This window comes from Terrapene carolina, unplaced genomic scaffold (assembly GCF_002925995.2).
Source record: "Terrapene carolina triunguis isolate 2854851 unplaced genomic scaffold, T_m_triunguis-2.0 Scaffold171, whole genome shotgun sequence".
Lineage (NCBI taxonomy): Eukaryota > Metazoa > Chordata > Testudines > Emydidae > Terrapene > Terrapene triunguis.
In genome coordinates, this window is record NW_020664522.1 from 3204065 (window position 1) to 3231664 (window position 27600).

Genomic DNA, 27600 nt, shown 5'->3' on the forward strand with positions numbered 1-27600 from the left:
TAGAAATTCTAACATCCCAGCAGTATTATCTCCGAGGTCCCAGCCTGGTACAACTGAATGGTGGTGATAAGTAAGCTGGTGTGGCAGTGTAGTGGGGGTGTGACACAGGGGCATCCTTCCTGGGAAAGGTGGATGAAAAAATTCACAAGGCAGCAAGAACTAATGGTTAGAGCAGAATCATGACTCCTAACTTCTAACCTAGTCTCTGACACTGGCTTACTATGTGACCTTGGGCAACTGCTTAAGATTCTCTATGGCTCAGATTCTCTCCCCCCCCCCGGGCTCTTTTAGGGTGACCAGATGTAGGCTCCTATTACCCTCCACCCCCATCCCGATTTTTCACACTTCCTGTCTGGTCACCCTATGCTCTTTGCATTGCTTAGGTGACAGAAAGTGGCCCTAGCTGGCCAGCACAGAATTCTCTCAGGACAGGGCAAGTCTTAGCTGGAGTTAACTAGCATAGCCTGTGTTTACACCAATTGCTTTTCACAGCCCTTAGTGTAGGGGTGTGTCACGGTGCAGCAGACCACACTTGCACTCTGCCAATTTGCAACTGGCATATGGTCTCCTAGGGCTCATAGCCAGCTAGCATCAGTTAAAGCAGCTGCTAGGCTGTTCTAACTTCTGCTGGGGCTGGGGCTGGAGCAGGTGCACTCTGAGAACCACGGGGCCAGTTAGTGCTCCCTCCCTGCCTCTGCCACACTAAAGAGAACTCAATGCAAGACAGAATCTGGGCGTATGTCTCAGTTTTCTATGGTTAAATCTGGGAGAAGTATGTTTATTTACTTCCCATGGGAGTTGTGAGGGTTCATTAGCTAGTGTTTGCTCAGTACTTTGAAGAGGAAAAGTGCTTAGCATTATTAAGGGTGATTACTTGTGGGGGCTACTTGAAAAAGCTAATGTTTGCACCTGGATTTAGAAAATGTAAAGTCTAGAGCCAGACCCTCAGCTGGTGCAAGTTGGTGTAGCTCCACTGACGTCCCTTTATATCAGCTGAGGATCTGGCCCTTTATGTATTTCTTTGGCCTGGTCTACACTACGACTTTAATTCGGATTTAGCTGCGTTAATCCGAATTAACCCTTCACCCGTCCACACTACAGAGCCAGTTAATTCGAATTAAAGGGCACTTAAAATCGATTTCTGTACTCCACCTCGACGAGCGGAGTAGCTCCAAAATCGATTTTGTTAATTCGAATTAGGGTTAGTGTGGCCGCACACCACCGAATTAATGTGGTTAAATTAATGGGGTAGTGTGGCCGCACACCACCGAATTAATGTGGTTAAAAACCGAATTAATGTGCTTAGTGTGGCCGCGCACAATCGAATTTATACAACCTGTTTCCCAAATTCGAATTATCTAAATTCGGATTAATCCTGTAGTGTAGACATACCCTTTTACAGGTCTGTCTTTAAGTAGGGTGACCAGATGTCCTGATTTTATAGGGACAGTCCTGATATTTGGGGCTTTGTCTTATGTAGGCACCTATTACCCCCCACTCTCTGTCCCGATTTTTCACACTTGCTGTCTGATCACCCTATGTTTAAGCAAACCTCGGGATCCAAACATGCCTGATGTTGTCTCCAGATCTGAACTTGGCGGTCAGTCTCCCATCACCTTGCATTGCAAGACATGTAAAAAAGGAGAGTGGCACCTACTGGTGAAAATATAGAACTGAAAATGATTTTCACGAACATGAATGTTCACGAAAAAGTCTAAGGTTGGGGAATTATGGCAAGTTTGGATGTTCCTAAAGAGATGACTCCGTGTTTGGATTTTACATAATAGGAGGGGCTGGAAGAGACACCTCTAGCTCAAGTTGCCCAACACTTCCCATGATAAGATCCTCTTTTCAGTTGCTTATAACTTCAACTGTTTGAGCTGAAATTTTCCATGCCGGGTGTTTGCCTCAGGTTGAATTTTTTTTTTTTAAGCTTCAGCAAAAACAATTCAGCTGTTTATAAGAACAAGATCAGGGGAAAATACATTATTTTGCCCACGTTAAAAATATTCCTACAAGCATTTTGTAGAGCAGTTCTGGCACTTGTGTACATTGGAGTAATGACTTGAAATTGGACAGGAGAATTGCCTTGATGTCAGAAATGTGTCTTTTACATGAAAAACTGCCTACATATGGCCATGTGAGAGCCCTTTGAAAAATCTCAGTTTGCAAATGCTCAGTATAAACTGGTTGGATTCTGACAGCCAAGTGCTCTGAAGAGTCCATCTGCACCCCGCTCAGGGCCACAGGGTGCCCTTTCTCTGCAATTGTTGCTCCTGGGGCACCAAGAACCGGAACAGAAAGCAGGGAGACAGCCTCTCCTGTGCTCTCAATGTTCCCATGGCTAGTCCCAGTCAGTGTGGAGTAAGAAGCCACCTGACTTGAATGCAGAGAGTGTACAAGAACCAGCAGAGCGGAGGGCGTGAATTGTGATAAGGAGCCAGGGAGTAGGGAGGAGACTGAGACTGGGAACTAGTGGGTGGCAAACTGAGATAAGATGAGCAGATGGGAAGGAGCCTGGGACTGGCTGGGCAAGCAGACTGGGACAAGGAACCTAGAGTGGGAGGCTGGGACTGGGCCGGGGGAGTGAGATTGAATGAGTCTGGGGGAGGAGGGAGGCTGGGATGAAGAGTCAGAGTGGGGAGAATACTGGAACTCTGCAAGGAAGACCAGATTGGACAGGCAAGGAAACAAGGCCTAGGATGAGGAACACAGGGGGAATGAAGACTGGGAGTAGCCAGGGGAAGAGACTGAGCTGAGGAGCCAGGGAAAGGGGGTGGGAAAGATAGGGGACTGGGACAGGGACAGACTAGAATAGAAAGGGGCAGAAGGGTCTGTGACCACTAAAGAACTCTCCCCTCAGAGCCAGGAGTGGACCCCAAGATTCCTGAGCCTCACCATTCCTCTGCTGTCAGCAAATATTTGCGAAACCTACTGGCAAAATGTATATCATTTCCCTCTAGGGGCCAGTCCACATAAAAGATGACAACCTACTACTGCAATCAGTTACCCTGTTTGCTCAAGTGGCAGAGATCTGTACAATGAATCTATAGGCTCCAGCCCTGTCGATGTCCCATATGGGTATCGATATGCTGCCACATGCTGAGTTTGTTTTTTCAGGTTTCTTTTTTTGTTAAACTCAGGCAATTATACACAGAAATTACATTAAAACAACATTAATGTCCTGTTCACTGGCATCCTGAATGACGCAGGGATAATGTGGTAAAATAGTATGTGATAATGTAATTAAAGACTGGATTATAATGCACACACAAAAGGAGGTCAAATTAAGATTACACAAGCAACCTTCTGGTATTTCCAAACTTTTGAAAGCTTGACTTTGCAACCATACCGAATGTTCTTTTAATGTAGTATATAAATATTTGTAACAAATATAGGAAATTGGCCAGCAGGCACCATAACACACAGAACACTGTAAAAGCGGGTGGAGTTGGGGGTGAGGGAGGAGACAGAGAGAGAGAGGAGCAAAGTGTGTATTTCTTAACCTACAAAGGCCCAAACATGGGACACGACACTTCACAAAGACCAAAATGAGGAACAGAAAACAATCATTAATGCAGGGAGGGATAGCTAAGTGGTTTGAGCATTGGCCTGCTAAACCCAGGGTTGTGAGTTCAATCCTTGAGGGGGTCACTTAGGGACCTAGGGCAAAATCAGTACTTGGTCCTGCTAGTGAAGGCAGGGGGCTGGACTCGATGACCTTTCAAGGTCCCCTTCCAGTTCTAGGAGATAGGATATCTCCATATATTTATTTGATAGGAAACTGAAAATGCGGTGGGCTCTTCTATCAGGAATCACTCAATCCTGATGTAAATCGGAGTTTCTGAGTTTATTTGTAATATAGGTAACTTGGGGACTAAAATGAATGACCTCTCTTCAAACAAAAGACACTTCAGAGCCATGGTACCTGGGAAAACACTTTTTAGGAGCAATGTTAAATCACCAGAGGTTTTATGTACTTGCTTCCTTAAGGGGCTTTAAAATCAATGGAAATCTTTCCCTTGACTTCAGTGGACTCTGAACGAAGCCACATATGCTTAATAAATTGTCTGACTATGTGCATGTTTTTAATAAAAATCTTGAATAAACACTCAACTTTCCTTTCAAGTGTACAACAGGACTGTAAGAAATAGGCTGTTTTCTACCCTTTTATTCACACACACACACACGGAAAAAATTCTTTTCACCATCAAATGATGTTTATACATCTATTTATTTATCCAAGAAAACAGCATTGGCAGGAGTGGAATTTGTAAATCATTTTTAAAAAGTCGTTTTCTGATTGCACTGAAATAGAAATGATTCACCTTTTTTCCTCCTCTCCCCATGATCCTTCTCTTGTTCATCCACTGGGGCTATAGAGTTTGTGGCTATAATCTGCTGATCTCATGTGTCCATGTTTTTCTCATGCTGGTGTGCAGTGTTTTGCCTCTAATGCATGACACCCTCCTCATTCCCTAAGCAGACAAGTCATTACCAGTCTGGGACTATTAATATTTCGTTATCAAACTCTGACCAGTTCCAAATGCATCTATGCCCCCACAGCAGTGGTACCATAATTCTTATCCATGAATTTTTCTCGGCACCTGTCATCATCAAAAGTAAGACCAAAATTTAAATATAAACAGCAAACAACATTCATTTCTGATGGCTGCAATGGTTGATCGCATGCAATGTTTTCCTGTTGGATGGACATAAATATGCACCAGATGGAAAGACACCGTGTGGTCCTTTGATACTGAGTGAATATGGGATGACATTACGAAAATGAAAATTTAGGCTGAATATCAGAGAATCTATTAGCGGCTAATCTGGCATGTCTCGCACCCCCAAAAAGGGCATCTCGCACCCCCAGGGGGTGCGTGCACCCTAGGTTAAGAACCACTGTATTAGCCTATGGAACAATGATGGAAACCTGATCCCTTGGCACATTTTAAAATAGACTGGATGAAACACGAGACTCTGTGCTGTAGGGAACAATTCTGCACTGACAGGCATGACCTAACAGGCCTTTTCCGTTTGTGAAATCTATGATTCACCTCCTTTTTAGGGACTGGTGCAATAAAACCTTAGATTTCACTCAGGAGATACTCAAGTGATTCATAGTTAAAACAGAGGCAGACTGAATTTGTTATCATTGGACAGTAGTCACTGTTACTAGTGACTAGACCTGGCTGTAATTTTTCAGTTGAATTTTTTTTTCCAACCAAAAAGGACAGTGCTGGTGAAATGTGTCCTGAAAATGGTTCAATTTCCACTAAATTGTCAATGAAAAAAATTCACACAAAAAATTGTCATTTGGCTTCATTTCTAACTGAAGTTTTCGTTTCACTTTGATTTTTGAAAACCAAGACAAAATGTAAATCTAAAATCTGAAATGTACCAAACATTTGTTTTGATTTTTTTTTTTTGGTCAAAAACTCGACATTTTCCTACGAGCCATTTAAAGACAAGGTCTTTGTATTGGACATTTTTGCTGAAATAAAATGAGATTTTTCAACCAGCTCTTCTGTGCCATGCAATAGTCTATTACTGGTGAAGAATGGATGTCAGACCCTTTCTGCACGATTGCCTTCAGTTCATCACTCATCAGCACACAGCACTATCAAACAGAGAAGGTGCAGAGAAGGGCTACTGTGATGATCACAGGAACGGAGAGCCTGCCCTAGGAGAGGAGACTTAAGGGGCTTGGTTTTTTCTGGCTAAACAAGCCAAAGGCTGAAGGAAGATATGATTGCTCTCTATAAATAAATCAAAGGGATAAACACCAGTGAGGGAGAAGAGTTATTAAAGGGCCACTGTCGGCTCAAGAACAAATGGATATAATCTGGCCATCAATAAGTTCAGGCTTGACATTAGACAAAGGTTTCTAACCATCAGAGGAGTGAACTTCTGCAACAGCCTTCCAAGGGGAGTCGGGGGGAAACAAAACCTAACTTGTTTTAAAGCTCAGCTTGATAAGTTTGAGAGGTGGTATGATGAGATTGTCTGCAATGGCATATGGCCCACCTGTGATTGCGATTAGCAAATATCTCCAACGGCTGGAGATGGGAAACTAGATGGGAGATCTCTGAGTTACTACAGGTTTCAGAGTAGCAGCCGTGTTAGTCTGTATCCGCAAAAAGAACAGGAGTACTTGTGGCACCTTAGAGACTAACAAATTTATTAGAGCATAAGCTTTCGTGGGCTACAAATTTATGCTTATGCTCTAATAAATTTGTTAGTCTCTAAGGTGCCACGAGTACTCCTGTTCTTTTTGAGTTACTACAGAAAATTCTCTCTCAGGTGTCTAGCTGGTGAGTCTTGCCCACATGCTGAGGGTCTAACTGACTGCTGTATTTGGGGTCAGGAAGAAATTTTACCCCAGGTCAGATTGGCAGGGAACCTGGGATTTTTTGCTTTCCTTTGCAGCATGGGGCATGGGTCACTTGCTGGTTTGAATTACAATAAATGGTGGATTCTCTGTAACTTGAAGTCTTTAAATCAAGATTTGAGGACTTCAGTAAGTCAGCCAGAGGTTATGGGTCTACTACAGGAGTGGCAAGCTGAAGAAGACTATTGCTATTAGCAATCTATCTACAAAAGAGATAGCATCACCTCCCCCTTCCTCAGTATGCAGTGGTCCGCAGTATTTCCACTAGAGCTTGAGAATTCTTCCTCACCAGCACCTCACATGCATTCCCCTACTTTAACCTTCTCACCTTCAGTTTCTCACAGTGCAGCCAGCATCTTTCTAGCCAGGGGAGTGATTAGGAGAGTCCATGTCACTCCTTCCATTAACCACTGGAGCGGGAAAGTTGCTTTCGAGCAACACTCACTCCTACATATAGCAGTCCTGCCTCTGAGCCCCTACTGGCTCCAGCCCCGGAGCACCCATGGAGTCGGCGCCTATTGAACAGGGTGTTGGATCCCTGCCCACGCTGGCTAATAGCCATTGCTGTACCTATCCTCCATGTACTTATCTAGTTCTTATTGGAACCCTGTTATAGTTTTGACCTTCACAACAACCCCTGGAAGAGAGTTCCACAGGTTGACTGTGAAGAAATACTCTTTTTTTGTTTTAAATCTGCTGCCTATTCATTTCATTGGGTGACCTCTAGTTCTTGTGTTATGTGAAGGAATAAATAACATTTCCTTATTCAATTTTTCCACACCATTCATGATTTTATAGACCTCTATCATATGCCCCCTTAGTCATCTCTTTTCCAAGCTGAAAAATCCCAGTCTTTTTAATTTCTCCTCATACAGAATGTGTTCATACCCTTAATTATTTCTGTTGCGCTTCTCCGTACCTTTTCCAAATCCAATATATCTTTTCTGAGATGTGGTGACCAAATCTGCACGAACTATTCAATATGTCGGTGTACCGTGGATTTATATAGAGGCAATATGATATTTTTCTCTTATTATCTATCCCTCACCTAATGATTCCCAATATTCTGTTAGGTTTTTTAATTGCCACTGCACATTGAGCAGATGTTTTCAGAAAACTATCCACAATGACTCCAAGAGCTCTTTATTGACGGGTCAGCTAATTTAGACTCCATCATTTTGTATGTATTGTTGGGATTATATTTTGCCAAGTGCATTATTTTGCATTTATCCACATTGAATTTCTTCTGCCATTGTGTTGCCTAGTCACCCAGTTTTGTGAGTTCCCTTTGTAGTCTTCGCAGTCTGCTTTGGACTTAACTATCTTGAGTAATTTTGTATCATCTGCAGATTTTACCACCTGACTGCATACCCTGTTTTCCAGATCAGTTATGAATATGTTGAATATGTACCTCTCTCCATTCTCACCTTTTATTCCTACCCTTTGTTTCCTATCTTTTAACTGAAGTGCCTGGCAGTGCTTTCAGGATAATCTAAGAATCCTTAATTTACTTTAATGATAAGCCTTTTGCTATCTTAATCACCCTGCCTCTGTTTATAAACAAACTCCCAGCCCAAAGGCTGTGCTACTCCCAGCTTCCAAACTCATCACATATCACACGCAAGTTGTTGCAGTTAAGAGCTCCATCTGGGGCTAGGATGAGTAGACCTCCCCTATGAAACTCGGGAGGGAGGGGACTAGAACCCTTCCTTGCCCCCTTTAAAGGGGGCAGCATTCCATTCCAGGAGTGGAATTTAGGTCTTTTATGTGCAATGCAGAGCAGTGAGATGGTTGGCTGGTTCACAGAGAAGATTCCACTAATGTTTTTTAAAGGGCCTTTTCAAGGCATATTTTGTCAATTAAACATTGTTTTTCACCCACTGCTTGTAAGAGCCCCCTTGAAGCAAAAAGCTAAGTTCTGTTTGCCCAGATTTTGTGACCTGGACGCATGCCACAGCAGCGATGGGATCAATTGGCCAGCATGCCTGTTTCAGTAAAAACAACATTGTGGGCACCTTAGAGACTAACAAATTTATTTGGGCATAAGCTTTCATGGGCTAGAACCCACTTAATCAGATGAATGGAGTGGAAACTACAGGAGCAGGTAAAGATACATGAAAGGATGGGAGTTGCCTTACCGAGTGTGAGGTCAGTCTTATGCCCAAATAAATTTGTTAGTCACTAAGGTGCCACAAGGACTCCTCATTGTTTTTGCTGATACAGACTAACTGAAACCTGTTTCAGTAAGGAGCAGCATGGTGGCCTCTGCTGGTGAATGTGTGCATAGACAAAAGGCTGAAATTCAGCCCTGGGAAAGAAACTGCAGGTTAGCAAATATAAATGAGGCTCCATCCTACTGCTTACTGCCCCGTAAAAAACCCTAAAATATCCCAAACCGCTCACGACAGGCCTCAGATACACCAGCGCCAGCAAGAACAATGCCCCAGTGTAACCAGCTGCACCTGTTACAGCCAGCAAGAACAAAAGCTAATGGCCACTTACTCCAGAAGAAACAAGGAATGTGTAATGCAGCGTGCTTAGAATAAGGCACTCGGCTAAGCCCTCTCCTACTACCCCAATACTCTGCTGTTATTTTTGAATCTTCCTGCCCCTTTTGGAATAGTTTGCTGAGATCCAAGCACTAAAATCAAAGCACTGCTGCTGGCAAGAGCACACAGGAACTGGAGTGCTAGATCATTACTGCAGCACCATACATGTAGGGCCAGATTATCAGCTAAATTGGCATAGCTCCTCGAGTCAAAGGAGCTACCACAGATTGACACCAACTGAGAAACTGGCCCATAATTTATATCTCTATATCTCTATATATGTAAATACACACACACACACACACACACACACACACACACACACACACACACACACAGGAAATAACTCTAGTATCCTGTGTATATTATGTCTATATGAGGGCTTTGCATCATATTTGTGCGCAGCTATAACCAACACAGACTTAGTTCTTAAAAAAATTATTACTGGAAAATAACATTGGACATGATTTATCTTGGATCCTAAGTGTGAATGACCAGATATACCGTAGGGCTTGCCATTCTTACCCTATTCTCAGCACAAACATACTCGAGATACTGCAAGAAAAGCAGCTTTGCAGTGTTGTGCATTATAAACTGACAGCGACTTGATCTTTCTGTGCCATTTAGAGGAGAGAGCAGCAGAGAGGCTGCGTGGCTGGCAGGAAAAGAGAGAACTGAGCAGAAAAGAGACGTGAAAGAGAGAGCGGTTGACATTAAATTAACTACTAGATATTAAGGACCGGATTCTGATTTCACTTACCCTGATATAATTCCACTGATTTCTGTGGAGTTACTCCTGATTTACACCAATGGGAAATCAGAATCAGGCCCAATGTAAGGCATACCTACAAACTAGAATCTATGAGAAGACAGAGTCCCTGGTCCCTGGCACTCAAATCCTGGGAGGTGCTGAGCATCTGAAACTCCTGCTGAAGTCAGTGGAAGCTGCAAGTGCTCACTAGCTGCTCAGCACCCCTCAGGATTTGGCCACATATATATATAAAACATACACACTAAAAAAAAGAGTTTCCTTTGAAAAAGCACCACCCCCAACAAATGCAGCATTTAGAGGGCATATTGGTATTTGAATAGCAGTACTGGCCCAAAGCTCCAAAGACCAACCCCCATGTCTGAGTGCAGGCCGAGCTTACATTGCCTGCCTCTTACGACAGTTACATGCTGTCTTCAGCTCACATGGTCTCGTCACTAGAGCTGTGGTTTCAGTGCTTGTATGACATGAGTGGTGGAGCACATTATCCCTAGTGGCTGGAAGGGCGGCAATCATTGAAGAGACGGCTAAGGCAGATCAAGAGATGGGCGTAATAGTTACATTTCAAGCATCCTTCCTTCCTGTGGATTTTTGGCCTTCTGTTGCCACATCCCCAGGATCAGATGGACCCTGTCTTTGGAACTAAGAGAGGGACCCAAGAGTAATAGATCCAGCACCACATCAGCACACAGCATCTTCTCTCCCTCTCCCCTGAGCTTGCTTAGCACAGGTTTAGAAATCCTCCCTTATCCCTTCTGGCAGAAGCTTTGTCCTTGTGTTCTCCAATTGCATTTGGGAGACCTGATCCTTGGAGGACCTTTGCCCCTTCATCCCTGCCCATCAGCAGTTACAGGGGACCAAGGCAGAGGGTATGCCAATATCTTGAGCCCCCTGGATGTTATGAAGGCCATCGTCAAAGAAGATGTGGGGTTGGATCTGGGAGAGGAGAGGGCCCTTGGGAGCCCCGTCCATGAAGAAGGCCTCGTCAATCGCCAGCCCCCATTCTCGGAGGGTCTTGATAGCACGGATGCCCATATCCCGGCCGCTGCGGGCAGTCACCAAGTAGGTGCGAATAGGGGAATTCTCCTGGCTGAACTTCTTGCGCATCTTCCCAAGATGCATGGCAAATGCCTTCAATGGACCCTGGAAACCACACAGAGATTAGAGGTTGGGAGAACACGAGGAGGGGTTAATTTCACCTTTGCACAAAAATAGCCAGAAAAGAGAGCTCAAGGAAGATGGAGCAATTTCTCACAGAGGCTAGGAATGTAGATTCCTTACAGCTGCAGATCTCGGACTTTCCAGGGCCTGGACCACAATTAACTAGAGGGATGGTCTCGTGGACACTTCCCCACCCATCAATCATAAAACATCCCTGTTGCAATGACAGCAATTGCTTACATGGAAACGTGACTTTAGGAAAGCAGTTTATGCTTTGAATAGCATAAACCCGTCATAAACCTGAATAGCATGTACCCATCTTTTAATGCAGCTTAGCAGCTAGAAACAAGAGGGAGCCAACACTGTGCCACCAGTCAGCTCTCCTCCGGCAAGTGGTCGGCAGAGCACCAGTGGTCTGTGAACTGTGCCATAGTGTGAACTGTGTAGTAGCACAGTGGGTTAGTGCTCTAACCCTTCACTTTTGAAGACTTGATGCAAACCCCAAGTAGGTCGGAAATGGAAGTGAATGTTGTGGCCTTATCTCAGTCCTAAGTGAGCAGATGGACACATTCCAAAAGGCAGCCCCACAAAAAGAGGACCAGTTGATTGTGACAAAGGACAGTGAATTTGCTAATAAAGGTTTGCAGACTGGGAAGAGGGTTAGAAATAGAGCAAATATTCACAAGCGGCCTATCTGATTTCAGAGCAGGGCTAGTGTCACAAACCTCATCCACAGGAGAAGAGACCTATGGCCTGTTACAGCATTCACTGAAACCAACGGGGGACTCTCCAATGCCTTCAGTGGGGTGTTGGATCAGGCCAAAGCAGTCAATGTATAAGCCAGAGGCCACCCATGAATGTTTGTGCGTATTCTGCTGCAAGGGGCTATTGGTGAAACCCTAGCAGGAGAGCCCACTCACTGGTCACTGTGGGTGAGTGTAACATAACCAGACTGAGCAGGTTAGAAGCAAGTGTAGGGACTGGGAAGCCCATTAAGGCAGGGCAAGCTAACATACCTCTCCCATGGGCACGGCTTCCATTGCCCTCTCATACTCCAGAGCCCCCGACAGCCCCTTCTCTCGAAAAACCCGGTCTGTCTCATTCGAGAAGAGCACGGCATCCCCATCAAACACCACTCGCAGTTGGGTGCTGGGGGTCTGCACCTCCTGCTGGAAGATGAGAGCCGCCGACACTCCTGTGGGACAGAAAGAAGTGTCACTGCCCGGCTGAGAATGGGAACCAGAGAGACTGTGTCCACGCTCCGGTGAGGGCCCCAGAGTACGAGTCCTGGCTGCCTGGAGATGCTGCTCAGCAGGGCACCCCCATGCGGCAGCCAGTGGAGCCACAGAAAAACTTTATGCTTGCATGCAATGGAGGACAGGTTGGGGAGCAGTCAGCATAGGCATAGCTTCCTCTGGGAAATTGTTACAACCTCATCCAATGCCCACTGACATCCATGGAAAGACTGCCACTGACTTCAATGGGCTTTGGATCAGGCCCTCGCAGCTTCGGGTTCCCCAAGTGAAAAGAGATGATAGATCTCCAAATAGGGCTCATCCGGCAGACCCATTCTGGGGGTGGGAAGGAGAGGCAATGCTCAGATGTCACTGTTTGGAGACACCTCCGTAGGTGCTGTGGGAAGCGTGGTTTGCTGCACCTATGCACCATGTACACCCAGCACTCTCCTGCCTGTGCTTATCCTACCCTGCCAAACCCAGACATGCTCACTTGGTGCAGCTGGTGAAACTGGCTGGCACCTCCACTATATTCTTCTATGCACCTGGCCTAATGCTGGCCCTCTTCCTGCACTGGAGAAAAGGGGTTCTCTGCCCACTCTCACATACTGGGATTATAGCCAGGAAATGGGTTTTAAACCAGGAATGTTACTCAATCAGGCAGCTTTAGGGTTTTACTTCACTGCAAAGAAAAGATTTCTGGTTCAGACATAAGTTGCTTGTGAATTGTGTTGTGTGCCTGAATGAAGGAACCTCGACAGCTGTGCGAGGTCCCAGTCAAACCAGCAATGTTCATGAAAGAGAGACTCTGGCCCTGAAAGTCCTTGGAAAGATTCCTACACCCTGATTGAGGTTAAGCGCATGCTTATGTTCATCCCCATTCAGGAAAGCACTTCAGCATATGCTTAATTTTAAGTGAATCACAGAAAGCAAATTTCCAATTTATAATTATAGTGCTCTGCAAACCTGATTCTAACAGCGACTCATTCAATCTGGAAGCAGGAACAGCTTGAATTTACAATACCGGATGCTCGTAATGACCAACTTGTGGCCGAATTCATAAGCAACAATTATTCACATGAACTATTTGATGTATAATTTAGAATAACGAATACATCTGAGAAAACCCATGGTCTCTTTGTGGGTATCTGGTAAACAGAAAGAGACTAAACTTTTCAGCAACAGATGAATTATGAATTACTTGCCCAGTTGCACCGGAGACCTGCTAGTTCATTTGACATGCACCATCAAACAGTTATGTGTGACTTCTAGACACAGCTAAACTGTTAGGTTCTGAATTGTTTCCAGGCTGAGACGTAATGTGTCAAGATCGGCACAGAACCACTTCTCTGAATCGAGTAATAAACCCTTCTGAAAAAGCAAGTCTTGACATAACTTCATCTTGGGGCTAATGCGGGGAGGCGGTGTAAGGCCCAGGTGTAAGAATGAAATCCCAGGCTGGGTGAGGGAGGAGAGGGAGAAAGCACACCTCGTTGGAGTGCATTGCACACGTCCATCCTGTCGGCCGAGAGGAAGAGCTTGACATTATGGGATTTCAAGTACTGGGTGGAATCTTCATCGCTGACAAAGCAAAACTTGGAAATCTCCAAACCTTAACGTCAGAAAAAGTAAATGAAATCAAATTAATACCTAGCTCTTACACAGCGCTTTTCATACACGGATCTCAATGTGTTTTACAGACGAGGTCAATATCATTATCCCCACTTGATGGGAAAGCCCAGGCACTGAGCAGGGAAATGACTTGCCCAAGATCACCCAGCAAACCTATGGCAGAGCTGAAAAGCTATCTTTAATTTCTATTTCCAGCCTGCCTTGTGCTCCAGCCCACACACTGACATAGCGCTCCCTACATCTCCTGCCATGGCCGACACACCCTAATGCAATGTCCCTTTGTTCAACTGATGTCAGACCCTGCCAGGACAACAGGTGCTCCAGATATCAGTGCAATACCCCCATCCTGCTGCCTTACACTTATGCAGTGACCCTCAGCACAGCCACCATTATCTTTCCTCCCCACCTCAACACAATGTCCCTCACAATGTTAAATCTTCACTCTTTATCTCCTACATTCATGCACCATCGTTCTCAGGTTGCCAGCCATTTCCCGCAACATCCCCTTCACTTCATCCACTTTTTGTGCTACCATCCCACACATAGGCTGGGTCCTTCCCCTTCCATACCACCTGTCCCCAGACTGGTGTGTATCCCCCCTGGATCCACCTCCTCATCTATTTCACAGCAGTCTCTGGAGGACCGGATGAGAAGTTTTCCCCCCATTCACTGAATGTGGGCTGACTTCAAATGAGAGGTGGGATCTCCTTGCCATGTTGCTTAGCACTGTTGACGATGCGCATGCCACTCTCTGGGCTGTTGTTGGAGAGGATGATGACATCAAAGAGGCCCTTCTCCTCTGGGTTTCTCTCCAGGAGTTTCTCATTCACAAACTGCACGGCCTGGATGAAACAGCCGGAGACACGACACTGTTTTACAAAGTTGTATACTCACAAACGTACCCACAATCTGCTGCCACACAATTTCCAGCACTCCTCCCCCCATCCAGGAGACAGAATCGCTCTTGCTGGTGTAGAGAAATGTAGAAGACAGTGGCCCTCTGCACCCAACGGGGAACCACTCAAAGAAGGGCAGACAAAAGCATTGCCATGTACTTTCCCTCAGGAATTCTGTTGTGGGAGGGGACGGCTTTAACTTGCCCTAGGGCATTACAGGAGTCCTGCAGTGGATAGGCTAACATTAGTGTGTCCCCTGATTGTTCCAGCCGTGTCCATGTAGGGCCCCTGGATGCAGAGGGGAGATTGCTGCCTTTCCACCGCCAACAGCCCTGACCCTGGGCTTAAGCCAGAAGAAGCCAAATTTAACAGTGGCCTAATGGTTGTCATAGTTATTTTCTCAGTAATTTGGTTTTGGTACTTTAAGCCTCTGGTTAAACCAAAGTACTCCAGCCCTTCTGGGGTAATGAGAGTCCAACGTTGCTCCCAGTCTCATTCCTTGGATCACAGCCCTCCCTTAAGGGTCTGTTACTCTCCTCTCCTCCCTCGGGTATGACATCAATGCCCCCTGCTCTGCTTCTCCCTCTGACTCAGCGGAGTTCGTGCCCTCTCTCTTCTGCAAGCTCCAACCTTCAGGCCCTCGACAGAGAAGCACCAACTCTGGCCCCGCTTCACTTCCCCTTTCATGCCACTTCCTTCGCTCTGCAACAGGCACCCCCTCGTTGGAGTGATTCACCCCACCCTCTGGCTGTCTTCTCTTGGGCTTCTTCCCAGGCCCTTTGACCAGAGAAACCTGGAGCTCTTGCCCTTTTCCTAGTGTCTCTCTCTTTCTCCTAGTGGGGAGATGAACAGCAAGTCTTATTCTCTCCCCAGTATCTCTCACACTGATGAAAAGGGACCTCCTGCTATCCTTGCCCCTTTCCCAGCATGTATTGCGGCGTGGCCTACAGCTCCCCTCAGCCATGGGAATGATAGCTCCCCAGATCCCTTATTCTGGGTCACATCCTTTTCTGTCAACATATGTTTGGCCTGAATTTAGCCTATTTTGTCTATTATACGTAGTCTATTATAGATACACTAAATATATATAATTCAACTTGCCTACCCACTTTCAGATGTCACCAACCTCTGCTGGTGTCATCTTCCTTCCAAATTGCTGCTGTTATGTCCTTGCTCAAGAAGTCACTTCATGGTGCTGATGTTGCTCTGTCTCTAACCTTCCCTCTTTCTAAGGTAAGGTTTCTAGGATGGTTGTGGTGAGGAAACTAGTGTCATTTGGAGTCCATAGTTTTCCTTGATTCCTTGCAGTTTGTCTGCCATCCTGGGTATGGCAGTAAGGCTGGTATTTATGCTTTAAACACGAAATAATTTTTAAAAATACCATAGTGATGTGGCGCTATCCAAGTTGGCCACCGTCAGTTTTGGAATGGTGCCTGATGGTTTATGTGTCCGCAATGTATCCCTCCACAAAACAGAACAACACACAACTCACGTGTATATTTCATTGTTCCAAATGAGGGCCAAGAGTCACACTCCTATGCATGTCTGAGGAAGGCACCTCAGCAAAGATAACACCTTATACTGATAAGAGCTAAGGCTGGAAGCATCTTGACCTCACAAGAGCCGAGATCTCACCTGGCTACGGGCAAAGGCCCAGAACTTCAAAGGTATTTAGGTGTCTAAAACTCTCACTGATTTTAATGGGAGGTGGGCACCTAAATACCTTTGAGAATCTGGGCCGAAGCATCTCACCTGGATGAAAGCAGAGGCCATACCTCACCATGAGTCAGGCACCACTCTTTGCCTTCGTCAGGGAGAGATGCCCCAGCCAAAGAGCACAAGGCTTGAAGGAACTGAAGGCTGAACTTTGCCATGGACTAAGTTTCACACACATCTTGATGAGAGTGGGGGCCATTGCTGGCGTCTCACCTGAATGAAAGCGAAGGCTGTACCTTGCTCCAAGGGCTTATCCTCATTGAGTTGCTGATACTTCACATACTCTTCCTTGCCCTTTGTCAGGAACAGCTGATGTTCCTCCTCCAGGTTGAAGATGGCCCTGGTTGTCACGGCGATGACCAGCGCCTCATTTGGGTCTTTCTGCGGTGGGCAGTGGGAGATCCAAAAAGAAGAGAGGGGTGGATTTAAAGAAAGAGATGGCAATGATCAATCAGGAGAGGGTGCTGCAAAGGAGCAGTGGGAGCTGCAGGCTCTGACAACATCTCCCACACACTTCCTGGGATCCTAAATACAACCACCTGGGTGAGCCTTGCAATTGCCCACACCCCCCACCACAGGCAGCCAATCTCTGCAGAAGTGGGGCCGTTCAGTGCCAAGACTTGAGCAGGCACAGTGACTGACCACTTCCGTCCAGCCTATCTTTAAAGCACCACCAGTGTCACAGTGGTGCTACAAACCTTCCCTCACCTGTGGGTGTTGTCTGCGAGCTGGTGGGTGGACACTGATAGCGCACTTCCCCAGTTAGTGGAGTCCCCCATTCAGAACCTAGGTAGTGTGTTTAAATCTTACACATTACAGCAGCTGGGACAAAGTTTGTTTCAGGTGGAAGTTACTGGATGAACGGAGCTGTACACTGGGGTCAGACCAGACAGGAATAGATGTGGGATAGGACACCTATTCTACCAACAGCTCACTTGTTACATATATTCGTTGACCAGGATGAATTAAGGCATGACACCTGAGATTCAAACCGCACCATGGCAGCTGTGAGCTTTGGATAGCATGACACACACTTGATTGTTGTTGGCCCTGCTTAATCCAGGGAAGAGAGGGACCTAGGGAGAGAGATGCACCCTGGGTCTATGATGTTCATTCTCAACCCCTCAGGTCACAAAAGATAGGGCAGGCAAAGGTTGGCGGTCACGGCCCTTCCAACTTGGCAGCATGCATGGCGTATACTGTTGTCTGTCTGCGACAGTTTTGGGCAGCTGCTCCATAATTTTGGCTGATCTGGACACAGTATAGCCTCATTCCACTACCTGTGCAGAGCTGTAAATTCCAACAGAGGTGACACCATCCACGGTTTCCTGCCAACACAGATTAGCTTCACTGAACTTCACCAGCCCCACCTCCCTTCACAGGCATTTTTCACCCCAGTTTGTCACCACTCTTGCAAGAATAATAAAAAGTCAATAATGTTCTTCATGGATGCTACCACTTGTGAATTTTCATTTCAGCCACTGCAAAGGCAGGCTTTTCCAAACGAATCAGTCTCACCGTCTCTTTATATAACCGGTGGTTCAATCCTGTGATGTTTCCCTACACAGTGCTCCTATAACTTCATTGGGAGCTGCAGCTGCTCAGTAGTTCTGAAAACCAAGCTGCTTTTATCTAAGTGCCTGAAAATAGGGATTCTTTAGTTCCCCTGGCATGAACATTTTAGCTCCAAAATTGAAATCAGAAGTAGATTTCAGGAGTTCCTAGCTCCCAGTACTGTGCTCAGATCCCTAGATCTTGTTTCTCTTTGTTGGTGGATTTTGGAATGTAAGCAGAGTCAGGATGAGCTCTACCCTGCCATCTGGTGGTGAATTATGGCGAGTGTGGAAAAGAACTCCAGGGGCTGATCTTGTTTGCATAGGCACACCCACCCGCCTGGCATGAGACAACAGCAACTGAAAGTGGTTACTTTGGATGGGGTGGGATCCCCAGTTTCTCTGTTATTGGGGCAGGAGGAATAAAGTGTTGTTACCCTGATTATGTGAATCAAGGATAATGAAACTGTTTTATGACAGAGGGTCTCACCATCACCTAAGTAGCACTCGCTAGACAAGGGACATGGGTTCTAACCCCCCCAGTGAATGGAGAGAGGATAGGGACAGATATTTGTACCTGATAGTACGGGTGCCTTTGAGGGCCTGAAACACCAATTGCACCACTGCCTCTCTCCACTGTTGAATATCAGAGCTAACTTTGATTCCATTAGGAGTCTAGTTACAGGCTTCTAAGCTGAATTCACTTTGGGCCAATGGTGCACCAGGACTGGGGCTCCCCTACTACAAGCTGAAATCACTAAAGAGCTAAAGTTACTAAGAGCGGAGATCACCGAGTGCTGTGTTAACTAGTGGGGGAGCCTAAAGCTATATTGCTAAGCGGCTGGCGGAGCAGTTTGCGGGGATGGCTGGAGGAGCAGTGAGTGGCGCGGAGCTGTTTGTGGGGACGGCTGGAGCGGCCCAAGGAATGGCGAGCGGAGCCGTTTGTGGGGACGGCTGGAGTGGCTCACAGGTCGGTGAGTGGTGCCGTTTGCGGGGACGGCTGGAGCGGCTCACAGGCTGGTGAGCGGAGCGGAGCAGCTCATAGAGCATAGCAGTTCGTGAGATGGCAGGAAGTGGATTGGCTCGTGGTGAAGGCTGTGGCGGAACCCCACGGAGAGGCGGCCGGTCGGCCTCAGATCACGTAAGGTGCCCCTTAACACCCTGTGTGCCCCCCTTTTACTCTGGGGCTGCACTGATCAGGGACAGAGACTTTGGGGGTGTTGGACTTTGGGGACTCTGGGTGATTTTTGGGTTGCTGGATTCAAGAACCAAAGGGAAAGGACACGGCCCAATTTGCTGGGGTGGGTCTTTTGCTCATGGTTTGTGTTATGAATCCTGTTTGTGGTGTTTTTTCCAATTTAATGCTGATGTCATTTACCTCATGTTATTAAACATTTTCTGATACACTGAGACTCCGTGCTTGCGAGAGGGGAAGTATTGCCTCTTAGAGGTGCCCAGGGGGTGGTATGTAATTGTCCCAGGTCACTGGGTGGGGGCTCGAGCCGGTTTTGCATTGCGTTATTGAAACGGAACCCCTAGATACAGAATCCGGCCCTTGTTGCTGCCAACTTAGATGGGCAGAAGGGTTAGAGGAATATCACACTGAACATAAACGCTTGAACTATGAAATACAAAGTGGTCTAAAAAATAACTTCTTACCTGTTTCACATTGGTGTTTATAACTGTGCTTTCAGCCTCTGCCATCTTCTATCTCCGACCTCAAACAACAGAAAATAAATTATTAAACTTTGACTACTATGTTAGATCAAATTCAGACTCAGGAGATGTTTTAATCTTTTCAAATTTTAATCAACAAGTGGCATGGCAGTAGAGGCCGCGTGGGGAGAGGAGCGGGCAGGGTCGTCTCCCACCCTCCAGATTTGCTGCTTGGCTTGTACTGGGCATGCTCACATGGACTGAGCATGATCAGTCACATTGCGGAAGCCACTGCCCTCACTCTGCCCTCCCCCACTATCGGCAGGCATGGGTCACCTACAAAAGAATAAATGTCTGATCTAACCATTTCAATCTAATCTGATCATTACCAAATTCATCCACATTGCCTCCTATTCAGCCAATGCCAGATCTGATACTTATGAAGGGTTGGTTAGCTTCAGAAATCCAGTAATTAGCACTAGAATAGAACTAGTCACTAAAAATAGTCAAACAACAGAAGTTGTGATAAAAATAAAAAATGGACCCTTTGCATTTCAGGCCTCTGTGCATAGTGTTTTTAGGGCTAAGCCTTTATATTCTGAGATAGACTGGGATGGAGGCACTGGAAAGGGATTTAGGAGATCTGAGTTCCGTTCCTGGCTCTGCTACAAAGTCCAGGTGTGACCCTGAGGAAGTCCCTTAAATCTTCTTCTACCTCAGTTGCCATCTGTAAAATGGGGATAATAGTTCTCTAACTGACAGGGGCATGTTGGGAGACTAGACTAGACTAAATGCATTGAACAGCTAAGAGACAAATTCTGCTTTGATTAATACTCCTTGCAATCTCCACTGGTATAAATCAGGACAAAAATTGAACCAAAGGTTCTGGTTCCCTGGATCTTTCTGCCTCTTTCTCAGTAAGAGGAAGGTGCTGGTGCAGTAGGCATGGAGGGTGTCCATAGATCTGTGGAAATGAATTAAGCTTGTTAATCTGTTACTTTCCTAAATTGAAAGTCTTTTTTTTTTTTTTTTATTTACCATGCAAATCTATATCAGACATCGGGGTAAGTCTGTATTAGAACACATCCATTTACTGAACCAGTACAGAACACAGACAGTAAAAACATGGAGTGAAATCATAGATCTACGTAAGTTGGTAAAACTCCCATTGGCTTCAATGGACCAGTCTTTCAACCATGGATCTTATCTAGGGCTGGTTGAATACTTTACAACGAAACTATTTTTTGATGCAAAATTGGGTTTTCGACTGGAGACTTTTTTGAAGAAGCATGTGCTTTCTGAAGATAATTTCAATTTTTCATCAAAAAATAAACACCTGAAAACTGAAAAAATTTCACTATTCAGCCAAAACCCAAAATACTTCAACTGAAAACCAAAATATTTTGATTCTAAAATGCCATTTTGGTGCCTCATGGGAGTTGTAGTTTGGGTGCCTCATACTCTCATTCTCCTCCATGGGCTAGGCTGCCTACCTGGACTTGATCTCCCATGATGCACTGTTTGCTGTAATCAACCATAAAATATTCAGCACTTTCATTACTAAAAAGTAACCTTGTTATGATTTCACCAGGCAAACATGTTTCACTGCAAGAGTTTCATTTTATAGGTCTCCTGCCAAAGCTAAGAGTACTGCAACAGAATAGAGTTGTCCAAAAAACAGTTTGCATCCAATTCATTAAACAGGGTTGTTATTATTATCGTTGGTATTTGTTATTTGTGTTACTGTAGCACCAAGGAACCCAGGCAAGGGCAAGGGCACCAATGACTGGAGGACAGCTAATGTGACGCCAATTTTTAAAAAGGGCTCCAGAGGTGATCCCGGCAATTACAGGCCAGTAAGCCTGACTTCAGTACTGGGCAAACTGGTTGAAACTACAATATAGCAAAGAACAAAATTGTTAGACACCTAGATGAGCATAATTTTGTTGGGGAAGAGTCAACATGGTCTTTGTAAAGGGAAATCATGCCTCCCCAATCTATTAGAATTCTTTGAGGGGGTCAACAAGCATGTGGACAAGGGGGATCCAGTGGATATTGTGTACTTAGATTTTCAGAAAGCCTTTGAAAGGGTCCCTCATCAAAGGGGCTTAACATAAGAATGGCCCTACTGGGTCAGACCAAGGGTCCATCTAGCCCAGTATCCTGTCTTCCAACAGTGGCCCGTGCCAGGTGCCCCAGAGGGAATGAACAGAACAGGTAATCATCAAGTGATCCATCCCTGTCACTCATTCTCAGCTTCTGGGAAACAGAGGCTAGGAACACCATTCCTGCCCATCCTGGCTAATAGCCATTGGTTGACTTATCCTCCATGAATTTATCTAGTTCTTTTTTAAACTCTGTTATGGTCTTGGACTTCACAACATCCTCTGGCAAGGAGTTCCACAGGTTGACTGTGCGTTGTGTGAAGAAATACTTCCATTTGTTTGTTTTAAACCTGCTGCCTATTAATTTCATTTGGTGACCCCTAGTTCTTGTGTTATTAGAATTAGTAAACAACACTATCTTATCTACTTTCTCTACACCAGTCAGGATTTTATAGATCTCAATCATATCTCCCCTTAGCTGTCTTTTTTCCAAGCTGAAAAGTCCCAGTCTGATTAATCTCTCCTCATATGGAAGCTGTTCCATACCCCTAATCATTTTTGTTGCCCTTTTCTGAACCTTTTCCAATTCCAATATATCTTTTTTTGAGATGGGGCGACCACATCTGCACACAGTATTTAAGATGTGGGCATACCCATGGATTTATATAGAGGCAACATGATATTTTCTGTCCTATTATCTATCCCTTTCTTAATTATTCCCAGCATTCTGTTCGTTTTTTTGACTGCCTCTGCACATTGAGTGGATGTTTTCAGAGATGACTCCAAGATCTCTTTCTTGAGTGGTAACAGCTAATTTAGACCGCATCCTTTTATATGTATAGTTGGGATTGTGCTTTCCAATGTGCATTACTTTGCATTTATCAACATTAAATTTCATCTGCCATTTTGTTGTCCAGTCACCCAGTTTTGAGAGATCCCTTTGTAGCTCTTCGCAGTCTGCCGGGGTCTTAACTATCTTTAGTAATTTTGTATCATCTGCAAATTGCTTAAGCAAAGTAAGCTGTCATGGGATAAGAGGGAAGGTCCTCTCATGGATTGGTAACTGGTTAAAATATAGGAAAGAAAGGGTAGGAATAAATGTTTAGTTTTCAGAATGGAGAGAGGTAAATAGTGGTGTCTCCCAGAGGCCTGTACTGAGACCAGTACTATTCAACATATTCATAAATGATCTGGAAAAAGGGGTAAACAGTGAGGTGGCAAAGTTTGCAGATGATACAAAACTACTCAATATAGCTAAGTCCCAGGCAGACTGCAAAGAGCTACAAAAGAATCTCTCAAAACTGGGTGACTGGGTAACAAAATGGCAGATGAAATTCAATGTTGATAAAAGCAAAGTAATGCACATTGGAAAACATAATCCCAACTATACATAGAAAATAATGATGTCTAAATTGGCTGTTCTTGTTTTTTTGTAGGTATCAAAGCAGAGGGAGATTTTAAGGGGCAAATGTGGTGGATTCGTTAATTTGGATGGTTGCCATGCATACACAGCTAGTTACATGGTGTCTCTAGACTGCAGAGGTTTAGATCGTGGCATATTTTTGGGATTTCAATTATTTTTGGGATTTCAATTTAGTGGTCTGTACAACCCAAGTGGTTTGTGGGTTGTTGTTATATATGCCTGCTTGTAAATAACCACAACTCAGTGCTTGAGCTCCACCCTAGCTGTGCATATTCCTCTATAACTCCCTCTGGTGAGTCAGAGAAAATAACTCGCCAGGTATGAGGTACATTTAGGTCTACAATCAATGGTGGTCCAGGAGAAAGTCTCTAGCTCAGTGGCTCTCAACCTTTTCAGACTACTGTACCCTTTTCAAGACTTAGACTTGTCTTGTGTACCCAGTGGCGCTGCAACATTTTTATTAGTGGGAGTGCTGAAAGCCAGACCCCTTACCCCTGTCCAGCCAACAGAGCTGAGACTGGGAGTAAAGCCCCGTGCATGGGGTGGCAACTGGGATCCCGGGCCCAGGGCCGGCAACCTGGATCCCAGGCGCGGGGTGGCAGCAGAGACTTGGGCACACGGGGCGACAGCCAGGACCCCGGGCGTCGGGTGGCAGCCGGGCCCCTGGGCGCAGGGCTGGCAGCAGAGCCATGGGTGCACAGGGCGTCAGCCAGGACCCCGGGTGTGCGGGGCCAGCAGCCGAGATCCCGGGCGTGAGAGGCAGCAGACGGGACCCTATGTGCGGGGCTGGCAGCTGGGAGCCCGGGGGGGCTGCAGCACACCCTGCACCTCTAGTTCCTGCGCCTATGTGTGTACTCCCAAGTTTCTTCTCACTTAAAAATTCACAAAATCAGACATAAAAACACAAAAGTGTCACAGCACACTACTACTGAAAAATTGCTGACTTTCTCATTTTTACCACAGAATTATAAAATAAATCAATTAGAATATAAATATTGTACTTACATTTCAGTGTACAGTATACAGAGCAGTATAAACAAATCATTGTCTATGAAATTTTAGTTTGCACTGACTTCGCTAGTGCTTTTTATGTAGCCTGTAGTAAAACTAGGCAAATATCTAGATGGGTTGATGTACCCTCTGGAAGACCTCTGCGTACCCCCATGGGTACATGTACCCATCCTTGAGAACCACTGCTCTAGCTTAACCAGAACGGTACATTCTCTCAGGTACTGCGGATGCTGGAGGGTGCACATAACCCATTGGGTTGGCTCTCATGTTGATCATGAATTGTGTGTCTGAGTACCACTGTCCTCTAATAGATGGGATACAGCAGACCAGCATAGGGATATATCAAATAGCTCCAGCTCTCACAGCTCTTGGAGGAGAAACCTGGGCTGAAGCCAAAGGCGGTGAATCCTATTCTCTATGCCGCATGTAAACTAGGGTGCCAGATGTTCCAATTTTATAGGGACAGTCCCGATATTTGGGGCTTTTTCTTATATAGGCTCCTATTACCTCTCACTCCCTGTTCAGATTTTGCACACTTGCTGTCTGGTCACCCTAATGTAAACAGCCACTGAAACCCAGTGTTTTATGTGAACACCATGGATTGGTACAAGGCACATAGGCAAGAGCTGCCATTTTTGATGTTACAATAGCATGGGAGGCTGCTGAATGCTGGAGGGAGATGCCCATGAGAAGTTGGATTTGTCCGTGCGCACACATGCATTTGCTGGGGAATTAAATCAACCCTCCCATTATAATGTAGAAGGAATATTGTTATAAACATGTAGCAGCAAGAGAGGTTTCCCACCACAGAGCTTCACCCAAGCAGGCAACTTGGGTCTAACCACATCAGCTGAAATGGAAAGAGAAATGAACCAGAAGAAACAGATCCATGTTTCCCTTCCAGCAGCTGAACTGAAGCAACAGTAGGGCCCTTTAGGCCAAGTCTACACTTAAAAATTAGATTGACCTAACTACATAGCTCAGGGCTGTGAAAAATATTGTGCTCTGTACAACATAGTTAGGTCGACCTACCCCTCATTGTAGACACAGCTAGGTCAATGTAAAATCCTTTCCATCAATGTTGGAAGTGTCTATATCACCGTGACACAGCTGCAGCACCCTAGCTGTGCCACTGTAACGGCTGCAGTGTAGGCATACCCTTAGCGTCTGTGATGTTTCTTTGTTCTTGCAAGTGATGCTGGACTTTGCCTCTGCCCCCCTACCATCCTTGGTCTGATTGTTCTCCTGCATAAAACCAAGTTTGCTTAATTTCCATGTTCCTGTCCTACTACACACACACAGGGGCATTGGAACAATTTTTATAGCAGGGGTGGTGAAAGACATTGAACAAAGCTGTAAACCCCCTCCCTGTATATGATGGAAACCACTTCAAGCCACAGCCCCAGCACCCCAAGTTCCAGCACCCCTGCACACACACACAAACACACACACACACACACACACACAGACCAGCTTGAAAACTAATTCACTCTTACTTGGGAAAAAGCATCTTTCTTACAGACTGCCCTCAGGACAACATACAAGAGCTGTCTATAGACACATACAAGCCAAACTCACTGTGTGTGCTTCCTCCACTCTCCAGTGCAGCTTGTCACAGCAGTGGCAGCAGCATCCAATTTTTAAAAAAAGATACTGCCTCACTTTTTATATTTCCCATCCCCTGGCAGGAAGCAGAAAAGAATGTGGCAGTGCCCATGCTCAGAGAAGCCACGCAGCATATTGGGATTCGTAGTCATCTCTGCAGCCAGGCATCCTCTCTGCAATGCAAACAGGAAGGGTTAGACTTCATTTCCCAGCCTGCGCAGCATGGCAGGCTGCCAGGTTGTGGGGAGAGGTTTTAGTCTTTAGGGTGGATCCCAGGACACTCCTCTGGTAATTACAGGTTCTGGGCGCAGGCAGCTACTAACGAAAAGGCAGTGATAATCTCAGAATCAGAGTGCAACAGGGCTGCTCTGTTACTGTTCAGTGGTATGTTTGGTCATTCCTGCAATTCCTTCTGTTTTTAGATTCAGAGCTATTTGTAACTCACTCTCAGCTCTTTCATTTCATGGCCCTTGAAAATGGACCTGTCATAATTTAGACCAATAAATACACACATATATATACACACACCTACCCAAGAATACAAGTAATTTACTATATATATATATATCTATACACACACACACACACACACAGAGAGAAACGGTGAGTTTGTTGATTACTCAGGCAAAGGGGCTAACACAGAATATGACTAGGATGCCAAGAAAAATTGTCTGTTCATTACGTGAAGATTTTAACATTTCCCACGATTATTTTTAATGTTTTAAAAAGGGGATAAAAACACTCTTCCTACCACCCCTGCTGTTGGAGGTTTAAACCTCCTGTCCAGCAAAGCATGTGTTGAAGCATCTTGAAGTCAATGGGGTCTACCCACGTGCTTAAAGTTAAGCAGATGTTTGAGTGCTTTGCTAGATCAAGGCCCAGGTGCCATAATTAGTGCTAAGTATCATTATTGACTCTTTTTCTGAAATGTATACAAGAACTAGACTCCAGTTGATGCATTGTTCTGTTACTCTGAGGTAGCTAATCTCTTCAGCTGACCTGCTAAAAGAGTCTATTTGAGTTTTTAAAACATTTTCCTTTTGAAAAATAAAGTAAAAGCCTTTTATCCTGCCATGCCATTGGCATGACACACGGTGTTCTCTGCTGCACAGAAGCAGACCAGCTCTGTGTCCCAGGATATTGCAGATCAGACTCCGATGCACAGATGGCCTTGAGAAAGCTGGCAGCTATGCGGAAGTGCTTATGTCTTCATCAGAGGGTGGAGCAGATAAAACAATTGGGTGAAATTGCCTTCCTGTGTCAGTAGGTTTTTTAACCCTTTTGTTTCAGGCTGTCTGACTGGGCTGTTTTCAGGCAGTACACAGCTGTGTAACAGGGCCGCCCAGAGGATTCAGGGGGCCTGGGGCAAAGCAATTTCGGGGGCCCCTTCCATAAAAAAAAGTTGCAATACTATAGAATACTATATTCTCGTGGGGGCCCCTGCGGGGCCCGGGGCAAATTGCCCCACTTGCCCCCCCTCTGGGCCGCCCTGCTGTGTAAAGACATACGCTCGGGTTTCAGGCTCACATATAAATTTTGATTCTTTCATTGAATAGCCCTTTCTCAGTTTCTATTATTACTTGCATCTGTGTCTGTTTCAGGGGCCACCTCCTCCTCTGAAATCAGCATAACTCCAGGGCAACCAATGAAGCTGTGCCTATGTACATCGGCTGGGACTCTGGCTCTGCATGTCATGTGTGAACCACTTGGGCATATGTTTATTAGCCACCGTTTTTGAGTTCATAGCATCTTTCATTATTGTTTTTATGAATAGCTCCCCCCTTCACTGGAGGAATCCTCAGGTTCTACCTTTAGCTCACCAAGCACCCTGAAAAGGGGTTGGTTTTATTACAGTTTCCATGTCCAAATGCTGGGCGTGTTCTATACTCCTGCCA

The 27600-nt window shown here is 45.4% G+C and overlaps 1 protein-coding gene across 1 annotated transcript; it reads right to left on the reverse strand.

Annotated features, from left to right (window-relative positions):
- Window positions 1-9264: 9264 nt before the first annotated feature.
- On the reverse strand, window positions 9265-25798 carry LOC112112784 (cytosolic 5'-nucleotidase 1A-like). Its single transcript, XM_024208834.2, has 7 exons — window positions 25679-25798; window positions 19565-19623; window positions 16566-16733; window positions 14453-14582; window positions 13598-13720; window positions 11890-12068; window positions 9265-10855 (listed from the first exon to the last, which is right to left on the reverse strand). The coding sequence occupies exons 2-7, from the start codon at window positions 19607-19609 to the stop codon at window positions 10553-10555; spliced, it is 948 nt and encodes a 315-aa protein (XP_024064602.2). The 5' UTR covers window positions 19610-19623; window positions 25679-25798; the 3' UTR covers window positions 9265-10552.
- Window positions 25799-27600: the final 1802 nt, after the last annotated feature.

Bases quoted from the DNA above. Each gene is read 5' to 3' on its own strand.
- LOC112112784 (XM_024208834.2), bottom strand. From the start codon at position 19,609: ATGGCAGAGGCTGAAAGCACAGTTATAAACACCAATGTGAAACAG. The intron at 13,721-14,452 runs GCAAGGAGATCC...TCTGACGTTAAG, and splicing joins CAACAGTGCTAAGCAACATG to GTTTGGAGATTTCCAAGTTT. The intron at 10,856-11,889 runs GTATGTTAGCTT...TGTGGTTTCCAG, and splicing joins AAGCCGTGCCCATGGGAGAG to GGTCCATTGAAGGCATTTGC.